Source organism: Trichosurus vulpecula, chromosome 5, assembly GCF_011100635.1.
Source record: "Trichosurus vulpecula isolate mTriVul1 chromosome 5, mTriVul1.pri, whole genome shotgun sequence".
Taxonomy (NCBI): Eukaryota; Metazoa; Chordata; class Mammalia; order Diprotodontia; family Phalangeridae; genus Trichosurus; species Trichosurus vulpecula.
In genome coordinates this window covers 308,651,290-308,676,147 of record NC_050577.1, presented here as the reverse complement: position 1 = coordinate 308,676,147, position 24,858 = coordinate 308,651,290, and the positions used below count along the sequence as shown (strand labels likewise).

The 24,858-nt window shown below is 46.6% G+C and overlaps 1 protein-coding gene across 6 annotated transcripts in view; it reads left to right on the top strand.

The window, feature by feature from the left end:
* PPARA (peroxisome proliferator activated receptor alpha) overlaps positions 1-24,858 on the top strand; it is a 62,319-nt gene that overhangs the window by 36,759 nt on the left and 702 nt on the right. For 4 of the 6 annotated variants that reach the window (XM_036759143.1, XM_036759141.1, XM_036759144.1 and 1 more), the window contains exons 6-7: positions 13,160-13,607; positions 16,024-17,930. In XM_036759143.1, coding sequence (XP_036615038.1) covers positions 13,160-13,607; positions 16,024-16,271 — 696 coding nt within the window. In that variant the 3' untranslated portion in view covers positions 16,272-17,930. Of the gene's footprint in view, positions 1-13,159; positions 13,608-16,018; positions 17,931-24,858 lie in introns of those variants that run through there. The other 2 variants (XM_036759146.1, XM_036759145.1) reach the window with 2 other exon arrangements.

Sequence of the window (24,858 nt, the reverse complement as noted above, 5' to 3'; positions counted from 1 at the left end):
AGACGCTGGTCACCTGTGCTTGAACTAATCACCAAATGTCTTCCTGCACTAGCCAGTCTGGTCCTCAAACTGGAGAACGAAAGTCTGGAACATCTTCCTTCCAAACGTGGTCAAACAAGTTTCTTTTGTTCTAATGAGTAGTTTGAAGCCATTCTTATTCCGAGTTATAAAAGGAGATTTTTTTTTTTTGTATTTCACAAGCTGCTTACTTTCATGAACACACCAAGCCTCCTTTTATAGAGCCTTTCATTCTGCGGGATATCCCCATTTAAAGAGAAGCAGGTTGTTTTGAAGTTTAAATGAACCTTATTTATTAAATTGGTAAAAACCATACCCTGGCTGAGCATCCCAAAGACTCACGGATGCTGGCAATAGTAGTGGAAGCAGGTCCTAGTCCCTATGGGAAGGGAGAAAGAAGGCAGAGAATGCTGGTGGCTTTCTTGTGGTTGGTTTGGGGTGTTTTTAAGGAAGGTTTGAGAAGAGGAATGTGGGCTTTTGCAATCAAGGAGGTAACTGATCCCTTTGGGGACTTACTGCTCTCTCTCACCTTGGGCTTGGCCACATGGAGTTGGCTCTTGCAGCTTTCCTGCTGGAGACTGATTTGCCAATGACTTGAGATGAGACAAGGTCAGGTTCCTCTGAGGACACACACATGCACAGATACACACATACTCTCTCTCTCTCTGTCTGTCTCTCTCTCTCTCTCTGTCTCTCTCTGTGTCTCTCTCTGTGTCTCTCTCTCTGTCTCTCTGTCTCTCTCTCTCTCTCTCTTTCTCTCTCTCTCCCTCTCTCTCTCCCTCTCGAATCTGTTTTATATTTAGATCCTGCCCGGAGGGCTGGATGGGTGTATGAGTATTCAGGGAAGACAGGCACCTCTGGTGAGAGGGCTGCCCATCTACCTTTGGTGTCTACCTGAACCCAACTCTTGCCTGTGGCTCCAAGAAGCTGTAGCATGCACAGTGGCCACACTCTGGTAAATGGTCTTGGTGGATGGGCCAAACCAGGTGGAGGGTAACCAACAGGGCTCAGACTCATTGGTGACTTAGGGGGTATCTACCCCAAGCACGTGAAGATTTCCCCCAGTGGAATGAGCAGAAGAGAACAGTTTGTTCCGACAGCCAGGAAAGTGGCTGAAGCAGGCACTGTAAGTGCTTAGAGCTTGGTCATACATTGAAGATGCCAAGGTCACCCACTGGATCCCCACCATCACCACTCATCCTGACTTTTGTCCTGCCACTGAACTTTGATGACTCAGGGAAGCAGAGCAAGGCTGACAACTTTGTGCAGCCCAGCCTCATTTAGATCCAATTCACCCACAAGTCATGACGTCACCCGTAATGTCAACGGTCCTCTTTGAAAACAAAGAATGGAAGAACCAGAATAACCTCACTGCCGTGTGGCCCGTACCAGAGATGGAGGCAAGGAAGATCTGCACTCACTGGGGCCCAGGGTCTGCTCAGTGAATCACATTCAACAGACACCATGAACCTTCCCTGGTGAGCCTGGCCCTCTGCTTTTCCCCTGGTACCTTCCCAGACTGAGTGCTGCCCCTTGGCCAGCCCACTGGCTTAGGCTTGGACACTGCCCCTCCATCCACCAAAGAAGACGAGCATCTTCTGCTTGATGAGGGCGCTGCTGCTGGGGCCACACACATGTGTCATGATTGTGGGCAGCCTTGGGCATCTGGAGATAAGAGTTTTTCTTTGGATTCTCACCAGGGGCCTCAGAGTATCATCTATGAGGCCACATTGACCCTTGTTCTTCTTCCAAGGCAATGGAGTATAAGAGGGAGAAGATGGTAGGTTAAGTTGCAGTCCCGATGACAGAAGCCTGAGAAAATGGAACTGGAGCCCTGAAAAGTCTGTTGTGTGCATGCTTCACTTCAAATGCACTGGGGTCCAACCCGTCCCTGGTCCAGGCTCAGTCCTGGGGGATTATGGAGAGGAAAGAGGAGAAGCTGCCCCATGTCCTGGGTCAGACAGGAGAGCCAAGGCCTGCTGTTTCCGATCTGGTGCCTTTGTGACATGCCAGCTCTCCCCTTCCCTGGAATGTCCTTCTTCTGAACTGACCCCCCTTCTTGGGATGCCTACAGCTTCATTGCCTCCTCCTGCCTGAGGCCCTTCCTGATCCCCATCCCTACCCCCCCACACACCTCAGCATCACCATGATTTCACTTCATGTACATCCATACGTGTATGTGTCATATGTACATCCTTGTGTCTCCTTAGGTGTGTATGGGCTGTTTCCCTCATAGAACATAAGCTCCCTGAGGACAGGGACTGTTTCATTTTTTTTCCTTGTATCCCTAGCACCCAGAACAGGGCCAGGCCCATTGTAAACATTTGTTGATAGACTGATAGAATGTAATAGTCGTATAACTAAGATACCAAGGGCTGTGAGAACAGAAGAGGAAGCAGGTGCTCCAGTTGAGGAGGAGAGAAAATCAGGGAGAACTCTAGGAGGAGGCGGCATCAGCCCTGGGCCTTGAAGGCTTGGGAATGGAGGAAAATGGCATTTTGAGGATGAAGATGCCAGTTAGAGGCAGAAAGAAGGGGCAAAGCCAGTGAAAAGTGGGGGAGGGTAGCAGACCCTCTGCACTGCCAGCCCCTCTCCCAAACTTCAGTGGGAAAATGATTCCTTTATTAGGAACAAAAATGGCAGCAGCTGTTCTCACTATCGGCTCAAGCACCAACATGGTACCTCAACCAATAACAACAGCAGGCATTTATACAGTGCCAAATGTGTTGAGCTTTGACAAATATTCCCTCCTTTGATGTGGGATGTGGGCGTGCTTGCTATCCTCACTTTACGCGTGAAGAAACTGAGGCCGGAGAGGTGGAGGGACTAGGTCAGGGTCACGCAGCTGGTCAGAGCTGGATGAGGGCACTGCTAAGAGCTACCCTTCTCATCTGGGATAGGAGACCATAGGAACTCTGGTGAAAGTCTCCAATATGTTGTCCTGTCCTCCCCTCACCCTCTTAGATTTCACAGATAGCATCCCTTTGCCCCAGCAGACCTGTCCCAGCAAAGCCAAACAACCTCCTTGAAGGACCCTTGAAAACAGCTGCCCCACAGAAGCAGTTCCAAGGGTGGGGCTGCTCCCCACACACGTCTCTCTGTGCCCCCTGGGCCACCACTCACATCTTGGCCGCCTGCCTAGTCTCTCCTAAATGGCAGAAGTGATGACCTCCTTTCTAGCCTCTAGAGCTTTGTGTGGTGGCGAGGCAGAAGATGCCTGACTGGTCCAACCCAGGAAGGGCCAGGGAGAGACAAGGCCTGGATGATTGACAAGCGGCATCCCTGGGAAAACAGGAGAGCTATCAATAGACTCAGGACAAAATCCCAGAACACAACTGGAGGAAGCTTAGAAAGCTTCTAGGCCAAGCCTCCTTCCAGAGAGGAGAAGATGAAGACTCTCAGACGGGAAGGATGAAAAGGAGCTTCCTTTGGGTCACTGGGAGGCAGTGGCAGATGCAGGATTAGAACCCAGAGCACCTGACCCCAGTCCACTGGCCTTTTTACTCAAGGCCTCACCTTGCAGAAAAGACCAACAGCCCCACGAGAAAAACCAATGGAAACACACTGAAGTTTTGCACAAGGGTAAAGAGAATTGGGGTTAAAAGTAAAGTGAAAAGAGAAAACCTGGTGAGTCTCCAAGTCTGGTCCCACTGTCCACCCAGGGCAGTCTGCTGTGGGTGCCTGCCCACCTGCCACACCTAGCTACCTTTGCCCAGGGTGTAGTAAGGAAAGGATGCCCTTCCCACCAAGTACCCAGGGAGAGGCTTTTCCTCCCTCCCTCCCTCCCTCCCTCCCCTCCATGCCTTGGCAGATTAGCGTTCTGCCCAGCAGCCGACCTTTGGAGTTTGGCTTTGGAGACTGGGCCCTCAGGAAGAGGGGCATGTGATCCACGCATCCAAAGGGAGGTCTGGATCTTGGAGGTGGCTGCTGCTTCAAGCACCCCTCATTAGCTGACCAAAGTGGATGGGGCTAATGCAGAAGTGCCTGAAGATTTGTCTTTTTCAAAGGTGAACATCTTATCCCATGTGTCTTTGAAAGCCCAGTCCTGGAGGGAAGGTGGGTGGGGCACGCCTCTGTCTCCAGGCTGCTGCCTTTGATCCTTTGCTGTACCCAGTGCACAAGCTCACACTTGATCAGATACCTCCCTAAGAGCTTGGGAGAAACAGCCTGGACAGGGGATCCAAGTAGTGTGGATGTGTGTGTGTTCGTGTGTGTGTGCGCGCACGCGCGAGCACATGTGAATGTGTATATGTGTGTGTGTGAGATTGTGTGAGTGTGTGTGTGAGTATGTGTGTGTCTGTGTGCCACCATTCTGTCTAGGCCTTGCATAAAGACTGGGATTTCAGTTGGAATTCATCAGGAATTCCAGAATGGAGAAGAGAAGCTATTATCCATTTCCTAATAGCTTTCTGACTCTCTGGGTGAGGTCTTTAAAGTCTGCATCAGCCATCAGCCACACTGAATATGCATTCAAGTTAATGTCCAAGGTCCAAAGATTCCCTTTGGCCACTCAGAATCAAAAGGGACCTCACAAGCCCTGGCCGCAGCACCCTTGACAAATGACATCCCAGGCTGTGCTTGATCACTCACCATGACAGAGAGCTCATTACCTCCCAAACCCATTGCATCCCCTTTGGAAGAAGTTCTCATCGGGAGGAAGGATCCTTTTTATATCAAGTCCAAACCTGACTTGGAGGTCTTCTTTTGGAGCAGTGCTGGGGAAAAGAAGAATGCTAGATGTGGGGCCAGGAGTCACCAGCTGGATCCCACCTCTGCCATTCTTTCTCGATGGGATCGCTTTTTCTGAATCTCATTTTGTGATGTATAAAATGAGCGGAATCACTCTCATCCCAGCTACCCCACAGGATGGTTGCAATAAGGGAGGTGGCAGACCTTTAAAGTGCTTCCTAAGTCCCATGATGTTCCGCTATCTCACCAATGCAGGGACTCTGTCCACTGGTACAGCTTGTAGCCCTCCCAGACATTTGCATCCTGCGTGATTACTCGTCTGTTACAGAGCCCCTGCCTCCTCGCCTGATTCTGCTTAGGCATGACACTCCAGATGGGGTTTGAGGGGAGCAGAAAGGGGCAGAACCGTCGCCCAGTTTCTTCTTGGCAGTCCGAGTCATGCTGGCATTTGGAGCTGCCTCTAGTGAACTCCAAACTTGGTCACACAACCCAGCAATCTTTATGGACTCTGCATAGCGTTTTCCTAACTCAAGGGTCAGATTTTCCTGTGGTCAATGAAGTTGACCCCTGATTGTGGCCTTCACTGGGCTGGCAGGTGTCCTTAGCTTTTTGACATCCGGATACTTAGGAAGCAAACCTAGGGCTCTTCTTGTCTCCATCCAAGTTGCTGAAAAAAGGTGGTACAGGACCCCGGCTCAGGAGTCAGAGGAAGTGGGTTCAAAATCTGCTTCTGCCCCTTACTGCCACCCTGTAACTTCTGAGGCTTTGGTTACCTTCTCCATTTTCACAAACCATCTCCTTGAGTTTCCGTATGAAGCAATCCTGGCTCCTCCAGGGTTAAATGACAAGGATAGAGCCCAGGGGCCCTCCTCTAGAGACCTCCACCAAAGCTGGCATTGAACTCACAGTAACTACTGTTTGGGTCCAGACAGCCAACCAGGCCTCATCTGCTAACTGTCTTCCTGACATTGCTCTCCATCATTTTCACAAGAATGACAAGAGATTTTGGCCCCTGCTTTGCTAAAATCAAGGTGAATTATATTTATGGCAGTCTCATGATTTATTCGGACCACTAAGGAAAGGGATTGGACCTGGACCTGGATTCTGGGCTCCAGGGAACTCCCAGGGGAGGAGAGTGCTTTCACTTTCGAGGGTAGCTTGGAGCAGCCTGCCCAAGGTCCCCCAGCAAAGGTGTCAGAGGCAGAATTGCCTGATTCTGAGGCCAGAACTTGTCGCCAGGTGAAAAAGCAGTGAGTTCAGCACAGCCTGGCCTGTTGGTGATGAACCCTAGCCTGAAATTCACAGAAGACAAAATCCAGGAAAGGGGTCCACAGTAAAACCTGTGGCCTCAGGCATCTAAAGCCCTTTACATTAGAAGGCAGATTGTGAGATCCGAGGAGAGAGTCATGCTGGGCTTTCCAGGAAAGTGTGGGCCAGAGAATACACCCTCAGCCAGGGGGATCAAATCCAGGAAGTCCACCAGGAGGAGGCCCTGGCTGGGCGAGCCTCGGGGCAGCTAAGGAACATGAAGGGACATATGCAGAGGAAACGCCTAGCCAACCGGGGGTGTAGAGGCATCTGTGCCTTGGAGCAGCCCCTGGGGAAGCCACCTGCCCATCTGAGTGCCTCCTGTCCTCCTGCTTTCCTGGAAAGTTCCAGTTTGAAGACTTCTCTCTCTTTGAAAACCGGGCCACTTGCCCAATCTCTAGGTCTGCCCCACATCCCCTGCTGTCTGATTTTCTCAGAGGTCTCAGACACTGGCTCAGCAGTCACATCCACTAATGACATGGCCTGGTGTCTTGTACTCAGAGCTCTTAGGGAGGAACAGGGCGGCCTCGTGCCAACATGAAGTTGGGTAGATAGAGATTCAAACTCTCCCACCGACTTTTGTTGGCTATGGGACCACTGGCAAATCACCTCTCTGAGCCTGTTTCCTCATCTGTGAAGCAGGGAATCACAGCTGGGTTGGTACCTGGCTTCCATGAGTGCTTGCAGTAAGTTACCTATTGATCCACTCCTCATGCCTGTGAAACAAGGAAACACACATGAGCCAGTGGGAGGGAGGAGATGGAGCATAGAGACCAAGCTGAAGAGAGGTTCTCTATGGAGGGGTGAAGTTTCCCTTTTGTGAGAGATTCTGCGCTGATCACATCAAATCATGGGAAACTTCAGGGCCTCTGAGAAGACATCCAGACCCACTGAAGCATCACCCAATAGTCCACACAGGAACAATCCAGCAGCGAAGACTGTCAAGTGTCCAGATGAGGACACTAGGGGTTCTGTACCTGGACATGTGTCATGGAGCCTTGAGCAGCCAGTCTGCAGAAGCCGATGGCTGGACTCCACAGAAAAATGCTTTTAAAGAGTGAAATAAAATGCATCAGGATCACACAGAAAACTGATTTTATTGAAATGCAGTTATCAAGATATTTTTAACTTAAATATTTTATTTTATCCAATTACATGTAAAAATAATTTTTAGCATTTATTTTTAAAAATTTTGAGTTCCAAATTCTCTCCTTTCCTCTCTCCCCTCCCCCCTCATTAAGAAGGAAAGCGGTTTGATATAGGCTATACATGTGCAGTCATGCAAAACATATACATATCAGTCATGCTGTGAAAGAAAAGAGACCAAAAACCAAAAAGAAAGTTTAAATAGTATGATTCAAACTCCCTCAGTTCTTCCTCTGGAGGTGGATAGCATTGCTCATCATAAGTCCTTCAGAATTGTCTTGGATCGTTGTATTGCTGAGAACAGCTAAGACATTCACAGCTGGTCATCCCACAGGGTTTGTGTTACTTTATACAATGTTCTCCTGGTTCTGCCCATTTCATTTTGCATCAGTTCTTGTCAGTCTTTCCAGGTTTTTCTGAAGCCATCTTGCTTGTCGTTCCTTATAGGCCTGATAGTATTCCTTCATAACCATATAATGTAACCTGTTCAGCCATTCCCCAATTGATGGACATCCCCTCAATTTCCACTATAAATATCTTTGTACATATGGGTCCTTTTCCTTTTTTAAAAAAGCTCTTTGGGATACAGACCTAACAGTGCTATTGCAAGTTCAAAGGGCTATCACAGTTTGAAGGCCCTTTGGGCATAGTTCCAAATTACTCTCCAGAATGGTTGGATCAGTTCACAACACCACCAACAGTGAATTAATGTCCCAATTTTCCCATGTCCCCTCCAACATTTGACACTTTCTTTTTCTGTCATATTAGGCAATCAGATGGATGTGAGGTGGTACCTCAGAGTTGTTTTCATTTACATTTCTCTAATCAATAGTGATTTAGAGCATTTTTTCGTATGACAATAGATAGCTTTGATTTTTTCATCTGAAAACTGCCTGTTCATATCCTTTGACTATTTACCAAATGGGGAATGACTTATATTCTTATAAATTTGACTCAGTGCTCTATATGTTTGAGAAATGAGGCCTTTATCAGAGAAACTTGCTGTAAATTTTTTCCACAGTTATCATTACTATGTATTTCTCTCCATCCTGCTTTTTTCCATTTATCACTCTCTCTCTCTCTCTCTCTCTCTCTCTCTCTCTCTCTCTCTCTCTCTCTCTCTTTCTCTCTCTCTCTCCTCTGTCCCTCCTCAAAATTGTTTTGCTTCTGACCTCCCCCAGTCTGCCCCAATTCTACCAACATCCCCTTCCCTTATCCCCCTCCCATCCTACTTCCCTGTAGGGTAAGATAGATTTTTATACCCAACTGAGTAACTGAGTGTATATTATTCCCTCTTTGAGCCAGTTCTGATAAGAGAAAAGTTCAAGCATTAACGCCCCACTCCTACCCTATCATCTTTCCTCCACTGTAAAAGATCTTCCTTGTGTGCCTCCTTTATGTGGGATAACTTACCCCATTCTACCTTTCTCCCAGTGCATCCCTCTTTCTGACCCTTTAATTTTATTTTTTTAGCTATCATCCCATCACAGCCAACTCACATCTGTGCCTTCTATGTATATTTCTTCTAACTGCCATAATAATGATTAACTTCTTAAGAGTTACAAGTATCATCTTCCCATGTAGGAATGTAAACAGTTTAGCCTTATTAAGTCCCTTATGAATTCTCCTTCCTGTTTACCTTTTTTATGCTTCCGTTCAGTCTTGTATTTGAAAGTCAAATTTTTTTTTTATTCAGCTCTGGTTTTTTCATCAGGAATGTTTGAAAATCCTCTATTTCAATCGAATGTCCATTTTTCCCCCTGAAGGATTATACTCAGTATTGCTGGGTAAATGATTCTTGGTTGTAATCCTAACTCCTTTGCCCTCCAGAATATTATATTCTAAGTCATCTGATCCTTTAATGTAGAAGCTTCTAAATCTTGGGTTATCCTGACTATGGCTCCACAATGTTTGAATTGTTTCTTTCTGGCTGCTTCAATATTCCCTCTTTGTCCTGGGAGCTCTGGAATTTGGCTATAATATTCATGGGAATTTTCATTTTGGGGTCTTATTCAGAAAGTAATTGATGGATTCTTCTAATTTCTATTTCACCCTGTGGTTCTAGGACATCACAGCAGCTTTCCTTGATAGTTTCTTGGAATATCATGTCGTCTTTTTTTTAATCATGGCTTTCAGATAGTCCAATAATTCTTAAATTATATCACCTCGATCTATTTTCCAGGTCAGTTGCTTTTTCCAGTGAGATATTTCACATTTTCTTCTATTTTTTTCATTCTTTTGGTTTTGTTTGATTGTTTCTTGGTGTCTCATGGAGTCAAACTTGCCCAATTCTAATTTTTAAGAAATTATATTCTCCAGTGAGTTTTTGTACCTCCTTTTCCATTTGGCCAATTCTACTTTTTCTACTTTTTAAGGAGTTCTTTCATTTGGTGAATGTTCATAACTCTTTCTCCATTTGGAAAATTCTGCTTTTTAAGGAGTTCACCAAGTGTAATTTTGTACCTTTTTTGCTATTTGGCCTATTCTGTTTCTTTAAAGTATTTTTCTTCAGGTGTGTGTGTGTGTGTGTGTGTGCCCTTTACCAAAGCCATTTACTCTCTTTTCATGATTTTCTTGCACCACAATCATTTCTTTTCCCAATTTTTCCTCTACCTCTCTTATTTTTGATTTTGAAATCCTTTCTGAGCTCTTCCAAAATTCTCTTTGGTCCTGAGACCAATTCACTTTTTCTTTGAGGCTTTGGGTATAATTTTTATGACTTTGTTGTCTTCTTTTGAGTTTGTATTTTGACCTTCCTTGTCACCATAGTAACTTTCTATGGTCAGATTCTTTTTTGTCATTTGCTCATTTTTTTCCAGCCTATTTATTGACTTTTAACTTTATGTAAAGTTGTGCTCTGCTCCTTCAAGCTTTCTACGTGGCTATTTTTAGAGCTAGTTTTGGAGGTCTTTAAGTTTTGGGTTCTTTCAAGATGGCATGATCTAAGGAAACATGTGCTTACTGCTCTCTTACTGTGAGTGACCACAAGCACTCTATTTTGCCCTGGAACTGTGACCAGGGTCCCTACTCCCCTAGAGCCACATGCTCTGGTGGGCCAGTGCTCCTCCTCACTCTGGAACTGTGACAAGGAATCACATATGGGAAATGCAACAGAGTCCCAAAAAATCCTCTATAATCTTCTTCTGACCAGTTGTCCAACTCCCTTACTGTCTGTGGGCTGAGAGCCCCAAAGCTTCTGCTACTGATTTAGTCACCCCCAAGGCTTGCTGCTGGCTTATTGGGACTTGGCCTGTGATGGACGGCACTCCACTCTCACCCCATTGAGACAGACATTTCCTGCCAACTTTTTAAGTTGTCTTGGACTGAAAAATTGTTTCACCCTGTCCCTTTGTTGGTTCTACCATTCCAGCATTCATTTTGAGGCATTATTTTAAAGTTGTTTAGAAGGGAATTTGGCAGAGATCAGGCAAGTCCCTCCCTTTACTCTGTCACCTTAGCTCCACCCTCCCAAAATAATTTTTAAAAAGGTCCCAGAACCCAGGTTAAGAACCTCTGTGTTAGATGAACAGCCTATAGGGCTTTCACCTGAGTATATGCATCTGTGGCAGACAATACAAATGGCCAAGGAGAGCCTTGGATTCTCTGGAGGAAAAGAGCAGCCTGGATCACTTTCAGGAAGTTGCAAAGCTTCCCCTAAACTTCCCTTAAAAACGAAGGCCCACTTTTAAATACCAATAGCCTGGGGGGGGGGGAGAGCTCGCTACCTCTGAAGAATAAAAAATGATTACACAGAAGGGCTACAGGACACCATCAAGGAAATGTGTGAAATGAAAAAGGAGGTGGCTAGTCATGTGGTAAGGAATGAAGGACAAGAGGACAACCTGAAGGCTCTTGTGATTTTGGGACACAGCACAGAAGGCTCCCAGCATGTTGGGTGAACGCTCTATGGATAATTAATGGGAGTACTTGGATTAGAGTCCCACAGCACAGGCAGGCATAGATGATCATGAAGGCAGCTTCAGAGTGAAGTGGAGGTGGAGGCAGGAAGACCTTAATTCAAATCCTGCTTCAGATATCAATTGTGTGACCCTGCCAGGCCACTTTACCTCTGCCTCTCTTTCTTCATCTGTAAACTGAGAATCATAATAGCACCTTCCTCCAGGGTTATTGAGAGGATCAAATGAGATATGTGTAAAACACATTACAAAGTCATGTGTAAATACTAGCAGTTGTTTTAATATTTGAATAATGAATGCAAAGACCTACTCCAATGCAACTTCATGACCTGTAGGTGATCTCGGGTTGTGAGAGTCTATGTGAAAGGAAGCTTTGGCTCTGGACCAATCCCACTGAGAAAGGCCTGGAGTAAAGGCCCATCACAGTTGTCTGCATGGTGTGTGAGAGACCTTTTTATTACCAGGAGGTTGGCCAGAGGACAGTTTTGAGCCATAACTCCTCACAAAGACTATCTGCTAGGGGCTGGGGGTAGGGAGGAGTTGAGATCTGTGTGAATATATCCCGACAGTGAAGCAATACAGTGATAGGGTGAAATGATTAAGACTAAAGCCATCTTTGAGGTTCTTGATAATTTCATTACTTTATAGATCCGAACATGGATAAATTCAATGGATTTATAGACTGCATTTGGGCAGATTTAACAGAAATATGGCAGTTACTACTATCATTCTCTTGGTCATTTTAAGTACTCCAATCCAGCCCCAGATCACTGTTCCAAAATTCTTTCCCACTATTTGCCTAGGAGAGGCAGCTGGATGGAGCACTGGGCCTGGAGTCAGGAGGACCTGAGTTCAAATCCAACCTCAGACACTTCCTAGATATGTGACCTTGGGCAAGTCACTTAACTTCTGATTGCATGACAAAATGGATCCACCGGAGAAGGAAATGGCAAAGCCTTCCAGTATCTTTGCCGAGAAAACTCCAAATGGGGCCATGAAGGGTCAGAGCCAACTGAAATGACTGAACAACCTCATTCACCTAGAAGAAACATTCTGTACAGCCAGACTGGCTCGCTCAGTACTCTACACATTCTGATGGGAATTCCTGGTGGGGAAACTCCCCCAATGCAGAGAGCAAACTTAGCTGTAACTTAGATTCTTACTTAGCAAGTTGCACTGGCATTGAGAAGTGAAGTCATAGTCAGCTAGCTGGAAAATGTTTATTAAGGGCCTGCCATATGCCAAGGACTGGGGATACAAATACAAGAAAGGGGAGACAGTCTCTGCCCTCAAAAAGCTTACAATCCAGTGGGGAGAACAACCAACGAAAGGGAGCTGGAAAGTGGGGGGAGGGTGGTGGAGAGGAGGAGGGACCCGATATGGGGGCACAGCAGGAAAGTCCATCAGAGAAGTGCAGCCAGGTCTGTCCTGACCCCCTCCTTCAATGGAGGTGGGAGTTCACAGCTCCACCCTCCAATCAGAGGGGCCACCGGGAGGGACAAGGTGGGGGCCCCAAGGATGATGGGCTCTGGCAGGAGGGTGAGGTTCCTGGGGCCAGACTAGGACAGCCGGGTTGCCAGTGTGGAATTCAGTGGCTTGCCCATGGTCACAAAGGCAGAACTTGAGCCCAGGTCTTCCCAAGACCAACATCTGTCTTCCACCCACTGCACCATGCTTCCTCTCCCCTGCTACATTTCAAGCACATGAGAGTCTTCACCAAGGACTTTACATGCATTGTCTCATTAGATACACACAGCCCCCTGGGGGTGTATTATCTAAGTACCGTCCTCATTTCACAGATAAGGAAACTGAGACTGGACAAATCAGAGCTGGACTGGGAAACCAGGAGTTCTGACCGGCTCTCAGACCTCGGTGTTTCATCCAGTCGACCAGATCATCTTTGGGTACTTTGCTTTTTCCCCCTAGTCCTGGGGAAGGAGACCCTTAAGTGCCCAACCCCCCCCAACTGTATCCAGTCCACCTCCTCCACAGCTGGGGCTCGGTTGACACGTCACCACTAATTGTATCAGCACCCAGACAAACCTCTTAAAAACCAGTTGTTTTGGTGTCTTCTTCCATAGCCTTTTGTCATCCATGACATGGAAACCCTGTGCATGGCAGAAAAGACACTAATGGCCAAGCTGGTGGCCAACGGGATCCAGAACAAGGAAGCAGAGGTCCGGATCTTCCACTGTTGCCAGTGCACCTCTGTTGAGACTGTCACAGAGCTGACGGAGTTTGCTAAATCAATCCCCGGCTTCGGCAACCTAGACCTGAATGACCAGGTGACTTTGTTAAAGTACGGGGTCTATGAAGCCATGTTTACAATGTTGTCATCAGTGATGAACAAAGATGGGATGTTAGTGGCCTATGGGAATGGCTTCATAACTCGTGAGTTCCTGAAAAGTTTAAGAAAACCATTTTGTGACATCTTGGAACCTAAATTTGATTTTGCCATGAAGTTCAATGCCTTGGAACTTGATGACAGCGACATTTCCCTTTTTGTGGCTGCTATCATTTGCTGTGGAGGTGAGTAATTTTGAAAGTTATGTGATGGGCTCAAAATCTTGGGGATGCTGCAATGGAAAATAGACCATTTATTTAAACCTTCCTTGGGAAATTGAAAAAAACTACACTTAATAACCACCAAGACATTTCAACAAGCACAATTAAAAAGTAAGATCATATATAAACTGAATTGTTCACAAGGTTTTTCGTTTTTCAAGAGCACATTAACAAAAGAAAATTTAAGCCTGTTTGTCTCTGATCCCTTCTCCTGGGTATGTTTTGTTGCTATTTAGCTGTTTCATCTGTGCAAACAGGGCTAACTCTGCCAGTAAGTGTCTGAGGCCAGATTTGAACTCAGGGAGATGAGTCTTCCTGAAGCGCCATGCCCTGTGGCCCTCCACCCCCCAGCTGCCCCAACAACAAAAGCCTCTTTTAGCCTAACTTTGAGCTGTATCATTGTCTTCTGTTCTTGCTTTGTATTTTCTCATGAATTATGATTTCTACGGCACAACGATATTCCCATCCCGTGGTATCACAATTGATGGAGCCGTTTCAAACTGTGCCACCTCTTCGTGTTCTCCCTCGATTGGACTGTAAGCCCCTTGAGGGCACTCCTGGCCTTTTCATTGCACAGTGTCTGAGCCTTCTTCCCCCCCCCCCCCATTCATGCATGAGTGCCCCTAGTACTTTCCCATTATTTTGGTATCACAAATGAAGCACTATGCTGTAACAGATGCAGATGGGTATAACGTCCTTGGGTTGGGGTGGGGTATGTACAGTCCTGGTAACGAGATCATTGGATCAAAGGGAAGTCTCCATGGGTTAATTTTATTCTCCAGCTAATAACAGCTGCTCTCTTTCCCAGTGTAATGGGTAACTTTTTGACTTGCATTTTCCTGGTCAGAGCAGTCATTCAGATGGACGCTAGGGACTTTTCTTGGAGACCACTACTCTTCTTATCTTTCCTTGCAGAGTGGGTCTATAGGCATTCTAACAGAACATTTTGAGGCAAAGCTGTTTCTCCCCTTAGAAGTGTGGCTTTCTGCTGCTAAAAACAGTTAAAAGCTGAAGTACTTTCCTGATGTTCGTGGGGAGGCTCTAATTCTGCTGGAGATAAACCTGGGCCTCCTTACCCTGCAGAGAAGTTGGCTGTCCTGTCACCAAATGCTTGACTTGCTCACATACCTTAAAATAGACCCGCCTAGGGCCAGCAGAGGCTGTCCCCAAAGGAACCCTGTAGAGAGGAACTGAAGAGGCCATTTCTGCCTGGACACTTGGGCCGACTTTTCCTAACCCTTGGGGACCTGGAGAAGCTGAGGATCCCATCACTCTTCCTTAAGGGTTAGAATTGGTAACGAATCCTCTCCTCCTTTGTCCCGGTTCTTAGGCCTGGTTCAGACATCTGGAGGGAAACAATGCAGCTGGGGCCACCCCCATGCTTGGAATGCCCTCCCACCTCCTTTCTGCCTCCTTCCTGCTCCTCCAATACACCCCCCCAAATTCACATAAACATATTCGTTCGTGTTCACCTTGTCTCAGAGTGTAAGCCCCTTGAGGGCAGGGACTGTTTCATTTCTATCTTTGCATCCTCAACATTAAGCCCTGTTTTTAAGCACTGAGGTGGACTGAAGGATTATTTCCATAGTAATGCATGACAAAATATTGAATTAGTGATGTACCTTTTTAAAAGGCAATATCTCACTTTTGTATAATGCTTTATTGTTTACAGACCATAAACAACATACTTCTTGCCAAAGTCCTGTGCTGCAGGCCACGCAAAGACCTGTATTAAGGCTCGGTGGTTAAGAGATTTCCTACGTCCCACAATTGGGGTCAGAGCAAGGACTCAGACCACCATTTCCTGAGGCCAACTCAACTTCCTTTTTGCCATGCTTTGTAGAGAATGTAGACACATTCCCCATGCCTCAACCAAGTTTACCTTTGCTCTAGGGACAGCGCCAGGTACTAGGAAGAGTGCTAGATCTGGAACCAGTCACAGACCTGGGTGCGAGTCCTGGTACTGCTAGCTGTGTGGGATCCAGCACACGTCAAGGGCCCTCAGAGCTCCACTCACTTTTGCACATTCCAGCTCTCAATGCTTTTCTCGGCCCATGATGGTTGATTTTGCTTGACTCTCATTTCTTTCTCCTTGTTAAATAACTTACTTTTCCATTTTATTGGATCAGTGGCTACATAGATCAACTTCTTGGTGCAGCAAAATGCATGTTCTTGAGAGGAGAGGCCCTGCGCAAATCTAATTAGGGGCTGGTCCCATTTAAGATGTGAATCTCTAACGTTTTGATTCAGAAGGTTGCTTTTTTCAATTCCACAGAGGGTTCCTGCCCTCACTGCCTGAAGCCCAGGCCGGCCTGGGGCTACTCACTGGGTCACTCTCTCACTGGCTCTAAAGATGCCCTCTTTTTCCTTCTGAGACTAGATCGGCCGGGTCTCTTGAACGTGGGACACATTGAGAGGATGCAGGAGAGCATCGTGAACGTGCTCCAGCTTCACCTGCAGAACAACCATCCTGACGATAACTTCCTTTTCCCCAAGCTGCTCCAGAAGATGGCCGACCTTCGGCAGCTGGTCACAGAGCATGCTCAGCTGGTACAAGTCATCAAAAAGACTGAATCTGATGCCGCCCTGCATCCTTTGCTGCAAGAGATCTACAGGGATATGTATTGAGTTTTTTAGGGTTTTTTTTAAGACAGCATTTTTTCAGAATATTTAAAGCCAACAGAAATATTAATGATAGATGGGAGCAAAAAGACTTTGCACAAATGTCAGCTGTGTTTTAATCCTAGAACATGGAAATCAATCATGATCCAGACAGCTGGAGTGCCACATTTCTATTGGTTCTTGAAACAGTATTTCAGAGAGTTTGCCAAGTATCCAAAAGCTGATGATGAGAGGGTCTTGGATAGTCAGGGTAGAATTGGGGGATTCTGTCTGATTCTGTTAAGGCACATGATTTTGATCAAATGCAGATTTATTTATATTATTTGATTTAGTATTTGGTTAATTGGTAACCTCATAATACGGACTTTGTTAGTTCTGCTTATCGCCTTGGGTTCTCATGCTCATTCTATGCTAGTCTGGATAACAATGGAGCCTTCCTGAAAATGTCCTCAAGTCATAATTGGAGTGGATGGAAGGCTGGGGTGCTCAACAGGCAGCAAAGGATTTCTTAGAAAGATTTCACTTCCATCAGAATTTCAATGAGTATCATGGTACCTTTTTACCTTAAGATCTTTCCAAAAGGCTTTTTTTTTTAAATTAGTCAAAAATCCACAGGCTGCATTAGATATCTACATTTGCAGTTGTTGAGATTGTGCCAAGACGGCTGATCTCACATTTATGCAGCAAACTCCAGAACAGTGTTCTCCACGCCAACACAGAAAGGGCTGATTTGCAGAATCTAGAAGGGCTTCAGTGCTTAACAGCACAGATTCTGAAACTGCTTTTTGGGTCAGCAGGAACTGAGTGACATCTGAATCTTAGAATGTGACTCTTAGGGCTAGAAAGGACCTAATTATCTCATCAGGCCCTTTTCATCTTACAGCCAGCAAATGCAAAGTCCTGGAGGGGAGGGGCTCTTCCAACTCTGCCCTTCTGCTTCCCTCTCCAGGGCCATTCAGTCTTCCTCATGGGATCCAGCCAACACACCACACCCTTCTCTTGTTCTTCACTCTCTTCCCACCTGGGCTTGCTACCTGACTGACCTGCCTGGGGTCTGGTCACATCTCTCCTGGACAATGCTTCTTTGGGATTGGTTTGTTTTGCCAGGTCTTATAAACCAGTCCTTCTCCTGCCCCTCTTGAATCTTTCCCCCACCTTTGGACCCATCAGTACAAATTGCCTCCTCCCCAGAGATGAACCAGCATGCTTTGGACTCAACTGACCATGGCATACACCTAGGGATTCGTTCTTAACATCCTATCCACCTTTCCCTTTCTTTTCCCTTGTCTGCATTTTGTCAAGGTGGCTCCTTTGCTCCTTTTTTCTACAACCTCGCAACCTATTTGTTTTTGGTTTTTGGTAACAAACTCCCTAGGAGAGAAAATGAAGCCAGTTGGATTTAGCATGCCAGGATGTTGGGTGGCCTGGCCATCTTACCTTAGGGCCATACAGTTCACTGACAGAAATGACCTGGGGAAACAAGATGATTCTTAAGAATAGACAGTGGCTTCTGCTTACTCTCAGGGTTTAACAATGTCTTGGCTATTTCGGGAGATGTTGAGTGAGCACAGCCTCCTTTTATTTGCCATGTTGAACTATTCCTGGAATCCCTTCTCCAGCAGCCACAGAAATGTTGATCACAAGAATTAAAGATCACATTGTACATTTCTGTCCACTTCTCTTCATCTGCAGTTATCTATCTAAAACATGTTGAATTAAAAGCGTCTTCTCCTTCCATGTTAATTATGACCGATAAACAGCCTCCAGAGCATCCTGTCAGCAATAGCCCCTAATAACAGAACACTGCATCTTGAGCTTGTTCCTGCTGATTCAGACTCCAAGGGACAAAGCACTTTCTTTTCCAACCATGAGCACTGGAGCCCACTGAGGTCTTGATGCTCCCACCCCAGGGATCCCCAACTCCTCTTTAGAATGGGAAATCTGGATCACCTAAGGGATGTTCATTGACTTTTCCTCTACAATCTTGGAGTAAGCAAGTTTAAATTCCAAAAAAAATGATCCATACGCACATTCCTCTAGTGATCCCCACACAGAAATGGGTCTTGGGGCATCTGTCTCTACCTCCATCTCACCCCAGTCTGCGACAGATTACAACTGGCCACAGTCTCAATCCCTCTTCCATGCTGAGTGGACAGTGGGACAGCTCCCCTATATCCAGGCGCCTGTGACCCAGCAAGGCCTCCCTCCCCACAGGACTCCTGGAAGCCAGGACTCAAGGGAAGCCACTCACCTCCAGTTCTCCCACCTGCAGGAGCCAGGCACAGGAGCAGGGGTCACCCTCTCTGCAAGGCTGCAGGCTTGCTCTCATTCTGGGCCGGATGGTGAAGGGGTCTGAAAAGGGCATGCACTCACAACACTCGGAATTAGGTGTCTCTTCAGAAAGGCAGACCCTTCCATTCTGTCTCCATCAAAGTTGGGCTTCTATTTGACTCACAGTCATGAAACAAACAATGCTTATTGCCCTTTCCTGCTCAATGTTTCCCAGACCTTTATTACAAACCCTTGTGAGGGCAAAATTTGACCCAGCGGTGTAGAGGGACATGACTGACAGATTCTGCGTACCAAAGAGCATGTCTGTCACACTCCCTGTTTGAAGGGAGGCTCCATTTTTTTTAAAGGACAGAGGCCCACCCTCTAAAAGAGTGTCCAAGTGCTGTTTCCATTGGGCCAAACTCTCTTCCTCTGAAAGTCAGAATTTGATAAGTATATGGCAACCTTAGAAGAAAGAACCTCAGAACCTCATTGCTGGGACCACTATGGCCCTCAAGCGGATCAGGAGCAGAGGGGAGGTTGACTTGCCTGGAGCCCAGGCCTTAGCCTCCAGGGATCCATCCCTGGTGCATGAGCACCAAGGACAACCCAACCTTTCCATGATTTCATCACATGATCTCACATTCTCGTGCAGTCCAACAGTACCTCAGGAGATGCTTACAAATAGGGGTGCTAACAACTACTGTATTCTGGGCACTGAAGGTGGACAGCCCTTGGTATGAATGAAAAGGCTAAAATAGCCCCTCTTCTCTAAGCCTCTGGACTCCTTGCTGCTTGGGAACAGGCCACTCTGTCCTCTTCTCCTCCCCAAATACATGAGCCTCCCACTAGGGAGAACACTGGGCCTGTCTGTCCCCAGGGAGAAGCCACTGGAGAGGGGCCAAGCCAAAGCTGACAGAGCCAGACCAAGGAAAACCATGAGTGATGAGTTGTCGGGAAAGCACCAAAGCCATGGGAGCAGTGACAGGTGTGGGCCACGCGTCGAAATCAGTGATGAGCCCTCAAACAGGGCTGGAAATGCAGAAGCTGTCTCTGCATGCCCACGCACCACCACTGTGGAACCCAGGCAGCTGTGACCCAGCCTGCAAGCAGACACAGTGAGGAGACCGAGGTGCCAGCTCACCAGAAGCAGCAGCTCAGGGGTCCCCAAAGGCAGAGCTCCCTCCTTTCCATTTTCATCTAACGTACTTTCAGATGTCCGTTTGTGTCCAAGGCTGGTCTTGGCTTCGCAGCCAATGACAAAGGCCTGGACCTCCATGGGCAGGGCAGCCTGTGCTCTTTCAAGGGCTAACCTGGGACCTGATGAGTCATTAGATGCTTATTCAAGACTTCGGGTTTTTTTTTTCCCTTTTTTTTTTTTTTTTTTTTTGGCAAAGCACTTTTTCATTCTGACCCTCAGTCTTCTCCTTTCTAAAAAGGGGATGATGATCCTGAGGTCACCTGCCTCCCAGAAGGCCTTTTTTAAGCACAGAAAGCCAGCTCTAAAGAGGAGGTCATTTGTCTTCTGGAACTTAAACTTACCCGTAGCCTCTGCACCGATCCAGGCGCAGACTAGGGCAGGAACAAGGGGGAAGAGCACAGCACCTTTGCTTCACCAGTTACAGGGCAAAAGAGAGGACACTGCTCTCTGGCAGCCATGCCACAAGCCCAAACCCAAAAGATTCATGCCCATGAGACAGCCTGGGTGACAAACAGCAATAGTAATGAGCCTGCTCTCTCTCCTCTGTCCATGGTACTCACATGCTACAGTCCCTGATGGGGAACAAGGAGGAAGCCGGGTTCTGCCCTGGGTCCTCCTCTCTCAGCCCCTGTGCCCCCAAAGCCAGCTAGAGTTCTCCTTTTCAGCTCTAAACACTTCGTCTTAAAGATACTCCTCCAGCATGAAGAAGTAATCCTTTCATTTGGCCAAGTTTCCAGTGAGTTCCTTTTACAAACTGAATGGCGGGTTTTTATGGAGCCATTCATCCCACAAAGCTTTGGGGCTGTCTCCTGACGTGCCCAGAAGGGAGGGAATCCCCCTTGTAAAACATGTAATACGAGTCTGGTCTTGAGCGGATGACACAAAGCCTGTCAGAAGACGGATGTGTGAGACACTACCTGCCAACCACTTCCCAGGGGCTTGGTGTCTCTAGCCACCAGGGCACTCAAGTGTAGCCCTGGGAGCTCCCAAGAAGGCTGGAAACTTTAGAACCACAGGGGCTTGCTGAGAGTTTTGGGTCTGCTGGGATGTTGTCAGAAACGATATTGGGAATGTCTAGACATCACTGGATGGGCAGCCAACAGACTGGGACTCCAGCCCTGCTCCATCCCGTGCACCTTCCATAGGTCTGTCTTCCCTACCTCTCAATTCAACAATGATGTTCATGCTGCTCAGCTCCATCCTGCAAGGTTGGGAGATGTCTCGGACCAGGGATGCCTTGTAATGTCAGTTCAGAAATGTATGAGGAATGAAATTTAATGTGACTTTTTAAAAATGCGAGTGGGAGGGGGAGTCCATGGAAAACAGGTTCCAGAAAGATTCGAGCTGGAAGCAATGTTAAAGATCAGCTAGTCCAAGCTCTTTATTTGATCGATGAGGAAGCCGAGGCCAGGGAGGCTGTGTGCCCAAGGTCACGTGGGAGGTGACAGCTGGGACTCAAAAAGCAGGCCTCCTGACTCCCTTCTCTGTTCTCCTTCCTGCTCTATGCTGCCTTCACTCTCCCAAGCAGACCCTCTTAGAGAACCTTGGCATCCCTCAACACTGAGTGACTCTTGGATGATGCTTCCAGTGAGTGAATGATATGAATGAGTTTCAAAGGGAATTGTGCAGGGAAGTCGGTGGATTGGGGGCACCTGGGCCATGTCTTAGCAGTCCTACTGAGACATGGAACACTACTGAGTGCCTTCAAAGTCCTTGGTGAATTATCTCCCAACCTTAAGTTATATTCACAGTTCATAACTGCCTGAAAGAGGAAGGCTATGTTTGTCCCACTATGTGGAATGAAACCCAAACACCTCCAAAAAGAGGCACCCCATCAGTACTGGCTCAAGGACATGGCATTTCTTTCTGATGCCCTAGTTGGGGCTCCTATGAAAGGGCAGAGAGCCACCCTCCTCCCCATCCACTGTGCCCCCATCTTTAAAGTGCCTTGAAAGACTAGGAGACCTTATACCTCGAGGGCCAAGAGATGCAGGGAACACCAAGCTGTGGCGACCCTCTCAGAAGAGCTGGGGTCTCCAGGCCCTAGACCCCACTGCTCAGGGAAGGACTGTTCCCCTCCCCCACCTTACCTACACAAACCAACTGCTATAGGGCTTGAGCCCAGTTTTGAGGCACTCAGGGCAAGCTTCAAGGCAATTCCTCTTTTAAAAATGGCAGCAGTGCGTAGTGCAGGGAAAATAGTGAGTGCTCTGGAGTATCTCCGTGAATGTGTGCATCACGACTGAACGAATAAAGAAACAAATGGAGGCTTCATTTAGGCAACTGGATACCCTACTGCCCTTCAGGCTGATGCCAGGAGCTGTCTCCCAAGCTCTTTCCATGTCCTCATAATGGGAACTCCATCCACAGGGACATCTGGAGGGACAGTGCATTCCTAGAGTAACAAATCCCATGATGCAAAGGTACTTTAATCAACCAAAGTAACATCCGTGATGTATATGATAGGCTTTTAAATCTGTGTCTTCTGTGAATTCTTACAATGTCAATAAGGTGTGTGGTTTTCTGGCAGATTAGAAATACAAAGTAGGTGGAACAACGCAAAGTTCTGGTCATTTTGATTTAAAAGCTATGGCATTTCTTTTTTAATTAAATCTTTTTTTCCAATTAACGGGCATTTATTTTCTCTCTTCACCTCCCTTTCTCCCCCAATGGGGAAAAAAAAGGAAGAACAAAACTCTTGTAACAAATATGCAGTCAAGCAAAACATATCCCCACATTGATCAGGTCCACAGATGTTTGTCTCATTGTGCAGAGATTCCATCCCCAATCTACCAGGAGGTAGGCAGCATGTACTAACCTTGGTCCTTTGGAATCGTGGTTGGCCATTTCATTGACCCAAGATCCTAAGTCTTTCAAAGTTGCTTATCTTTACAATGTTGTTACTGTACACAGCATTCCGGTTCTGATCTCTTGCCCCTAAGTCAGTTCAGAAGAGTCTTCCCAGGTTTCTCTGGAAACATCTTTTTTTATTTCTTGACACACAAGACATTGCATTCATAAGCCATAATTAGTTCAGGTACTCCCTACTTGATGGTTTCTAACTCTTCTTTCTTTCATCCCTCTGAGGTATAAGCCAAGTAAAGGTATTACTGCTCGACCAAAGAGTATGCATGTATACTGACTTTTTAGGCACTGTTCTAAATTGCTTTCCAGAATGGCTGGACCATTCTCCACCAACAGAGCATCATTGGACCTGCTTTTCCATAGCCTCTCCAAAATTTGCCATTTTGCTCTTTTGTCAACTTTCTCAATCACATGGATGTGAGGAAGAACCTTTAAGGTGCATTTCTTTAATCATTAGTAACCTGAAACATTTCTTCACGTGGCTGTGAAAGCTCATATTTTCTTCCCTTGAGAACTGCCTGTTCATATCCTTTTCGCTATCAATTGGGAATTCTAAATTTGAGTCAGCTCCTTATACATGTTGGAAATAAGACTTTTATTAGGGAACATTTCATTTCTACTTAGTCACCCAAAATTGATTTCATCTTAGCCTGTTGCATTAACTTAAGTGCCTGGACATAGTAGGCTCTTGGTTGATGCTTATTGGCCAGCTAACCAGGGCAAGACCTGCCATGTCCAATGGCCAGTTTGCACAAACTGGCTATTCTTTCTTTCAATCAGCTGACCAACATTTCACTAAATACTGTTTGCCTAACAAAGGTGACGCAAACACATCTAAGGAAGGACTCTCACGCTCCCCCCACTTCTCTCTCTCTCTCTCTCTCTCTCTCTCTCTCTCAGCTACTGTTAATTATCAAGTATTCTTACCAAAGAAAACTGTCCCCTGTAGAAGCTTACATCTCTGCGCTCAGTCATTAAGAGGGAAGGCCACAAAATTGTGACTGCAGGCACCACTCCTGAGATCCATCAAGTTCTTGGCTCATCATGCCATGCTGCCAAAGGCAGTGTGTGCCCCCTGGTGTCTTGGCCCTTTCTTCGGCTGACTCATAAAAATGCCCATGTTTCTTTTCGCTTCCACTAAGCCAGGACCTCCAAGAGGGAGGGTCTCACTGGACCTGGACAGAAATTGCCAATTTCCGGAGTGAGGTATTTTGTCTCTTGGTTTATCTCTTGCATTTATCTCAAAACTTCTTAGGTGCCTTTACTGCCCTGAAAATGTCGCCAAGTTTGGTGAAGGTTGTTCATTCATAACACTACTAAACAGGGATAATTCAAAAGGAGCAGCTACTGAGGAAGCTTCCGTGTATAACCCCACTAACGCAGATGAATGTCTCTCACGATCTTGGATGACAGCAGGCCAGGGATGGAACAGGGCTGAAATGAAAAGTTCAAAGACCTCAGGAACAGGGAAGCCCTGAGTGCCAAGCTGCTGTCGGACACTTGCAGAAGGGAGGAGGGAGGAAGGGAGATGGCCTTTTTCTATTCCCAGCGATGGAGCATGGCTATCTCCTGTTTGGCACAGTAGAAACAGGTCTAGAGCCATTTCCAATGTGTTATCTCTTGTATGAGCACACATTCACTAAGAGGAGACGGAACTGAGAGTATCCACTAAGGATTTCTAGCTTGACTTTATAGGAACCTGTGTTCTTGGGATGTCACACCGTAAGACTGATGAATGTAAAAAGCTAATTTCAAGGTACGGTTTGCCTTAAAAGGTTTTTAAAAGAATAAACTATTTTTAAAAGTCAATTGGCGGCTTATTCGTGATCTGTTCACTCGATGGGATGAAATGTTTCCCCGGATCCCAGCAGCTGGTGCTCTGTGGGAAGTGAGACTCCTCTTGTTCTCTAGGCTTCCCTCAGTAACCAGTACCTACTGACAGAGACTGGATTGAAACCTGGAGCTCTTTCCCCTGTAATCCTCAAAGTCTCTTAACTCAGGCAGCACACAAAAGGCTTGGCATAACAACACGATGCTAGAATTAAATCCAGTCCCATCAGGCAAAACATGCCACTCTTTCCTTCTAAAAACAGGGCCATTTTAAAATAGGTCACATCCAATCCCAGCATGAACCTCTCAGTAAACCAAAAGTCATCCAAGCCAGGAAGGCAGGGCCCTTCCCCTGTCCTTGCCCCTGTCAATGGGCCTGGGCCCGGCCTGGAGGAGGAAAAGATGGAATATGGTGACTGTGGAGAG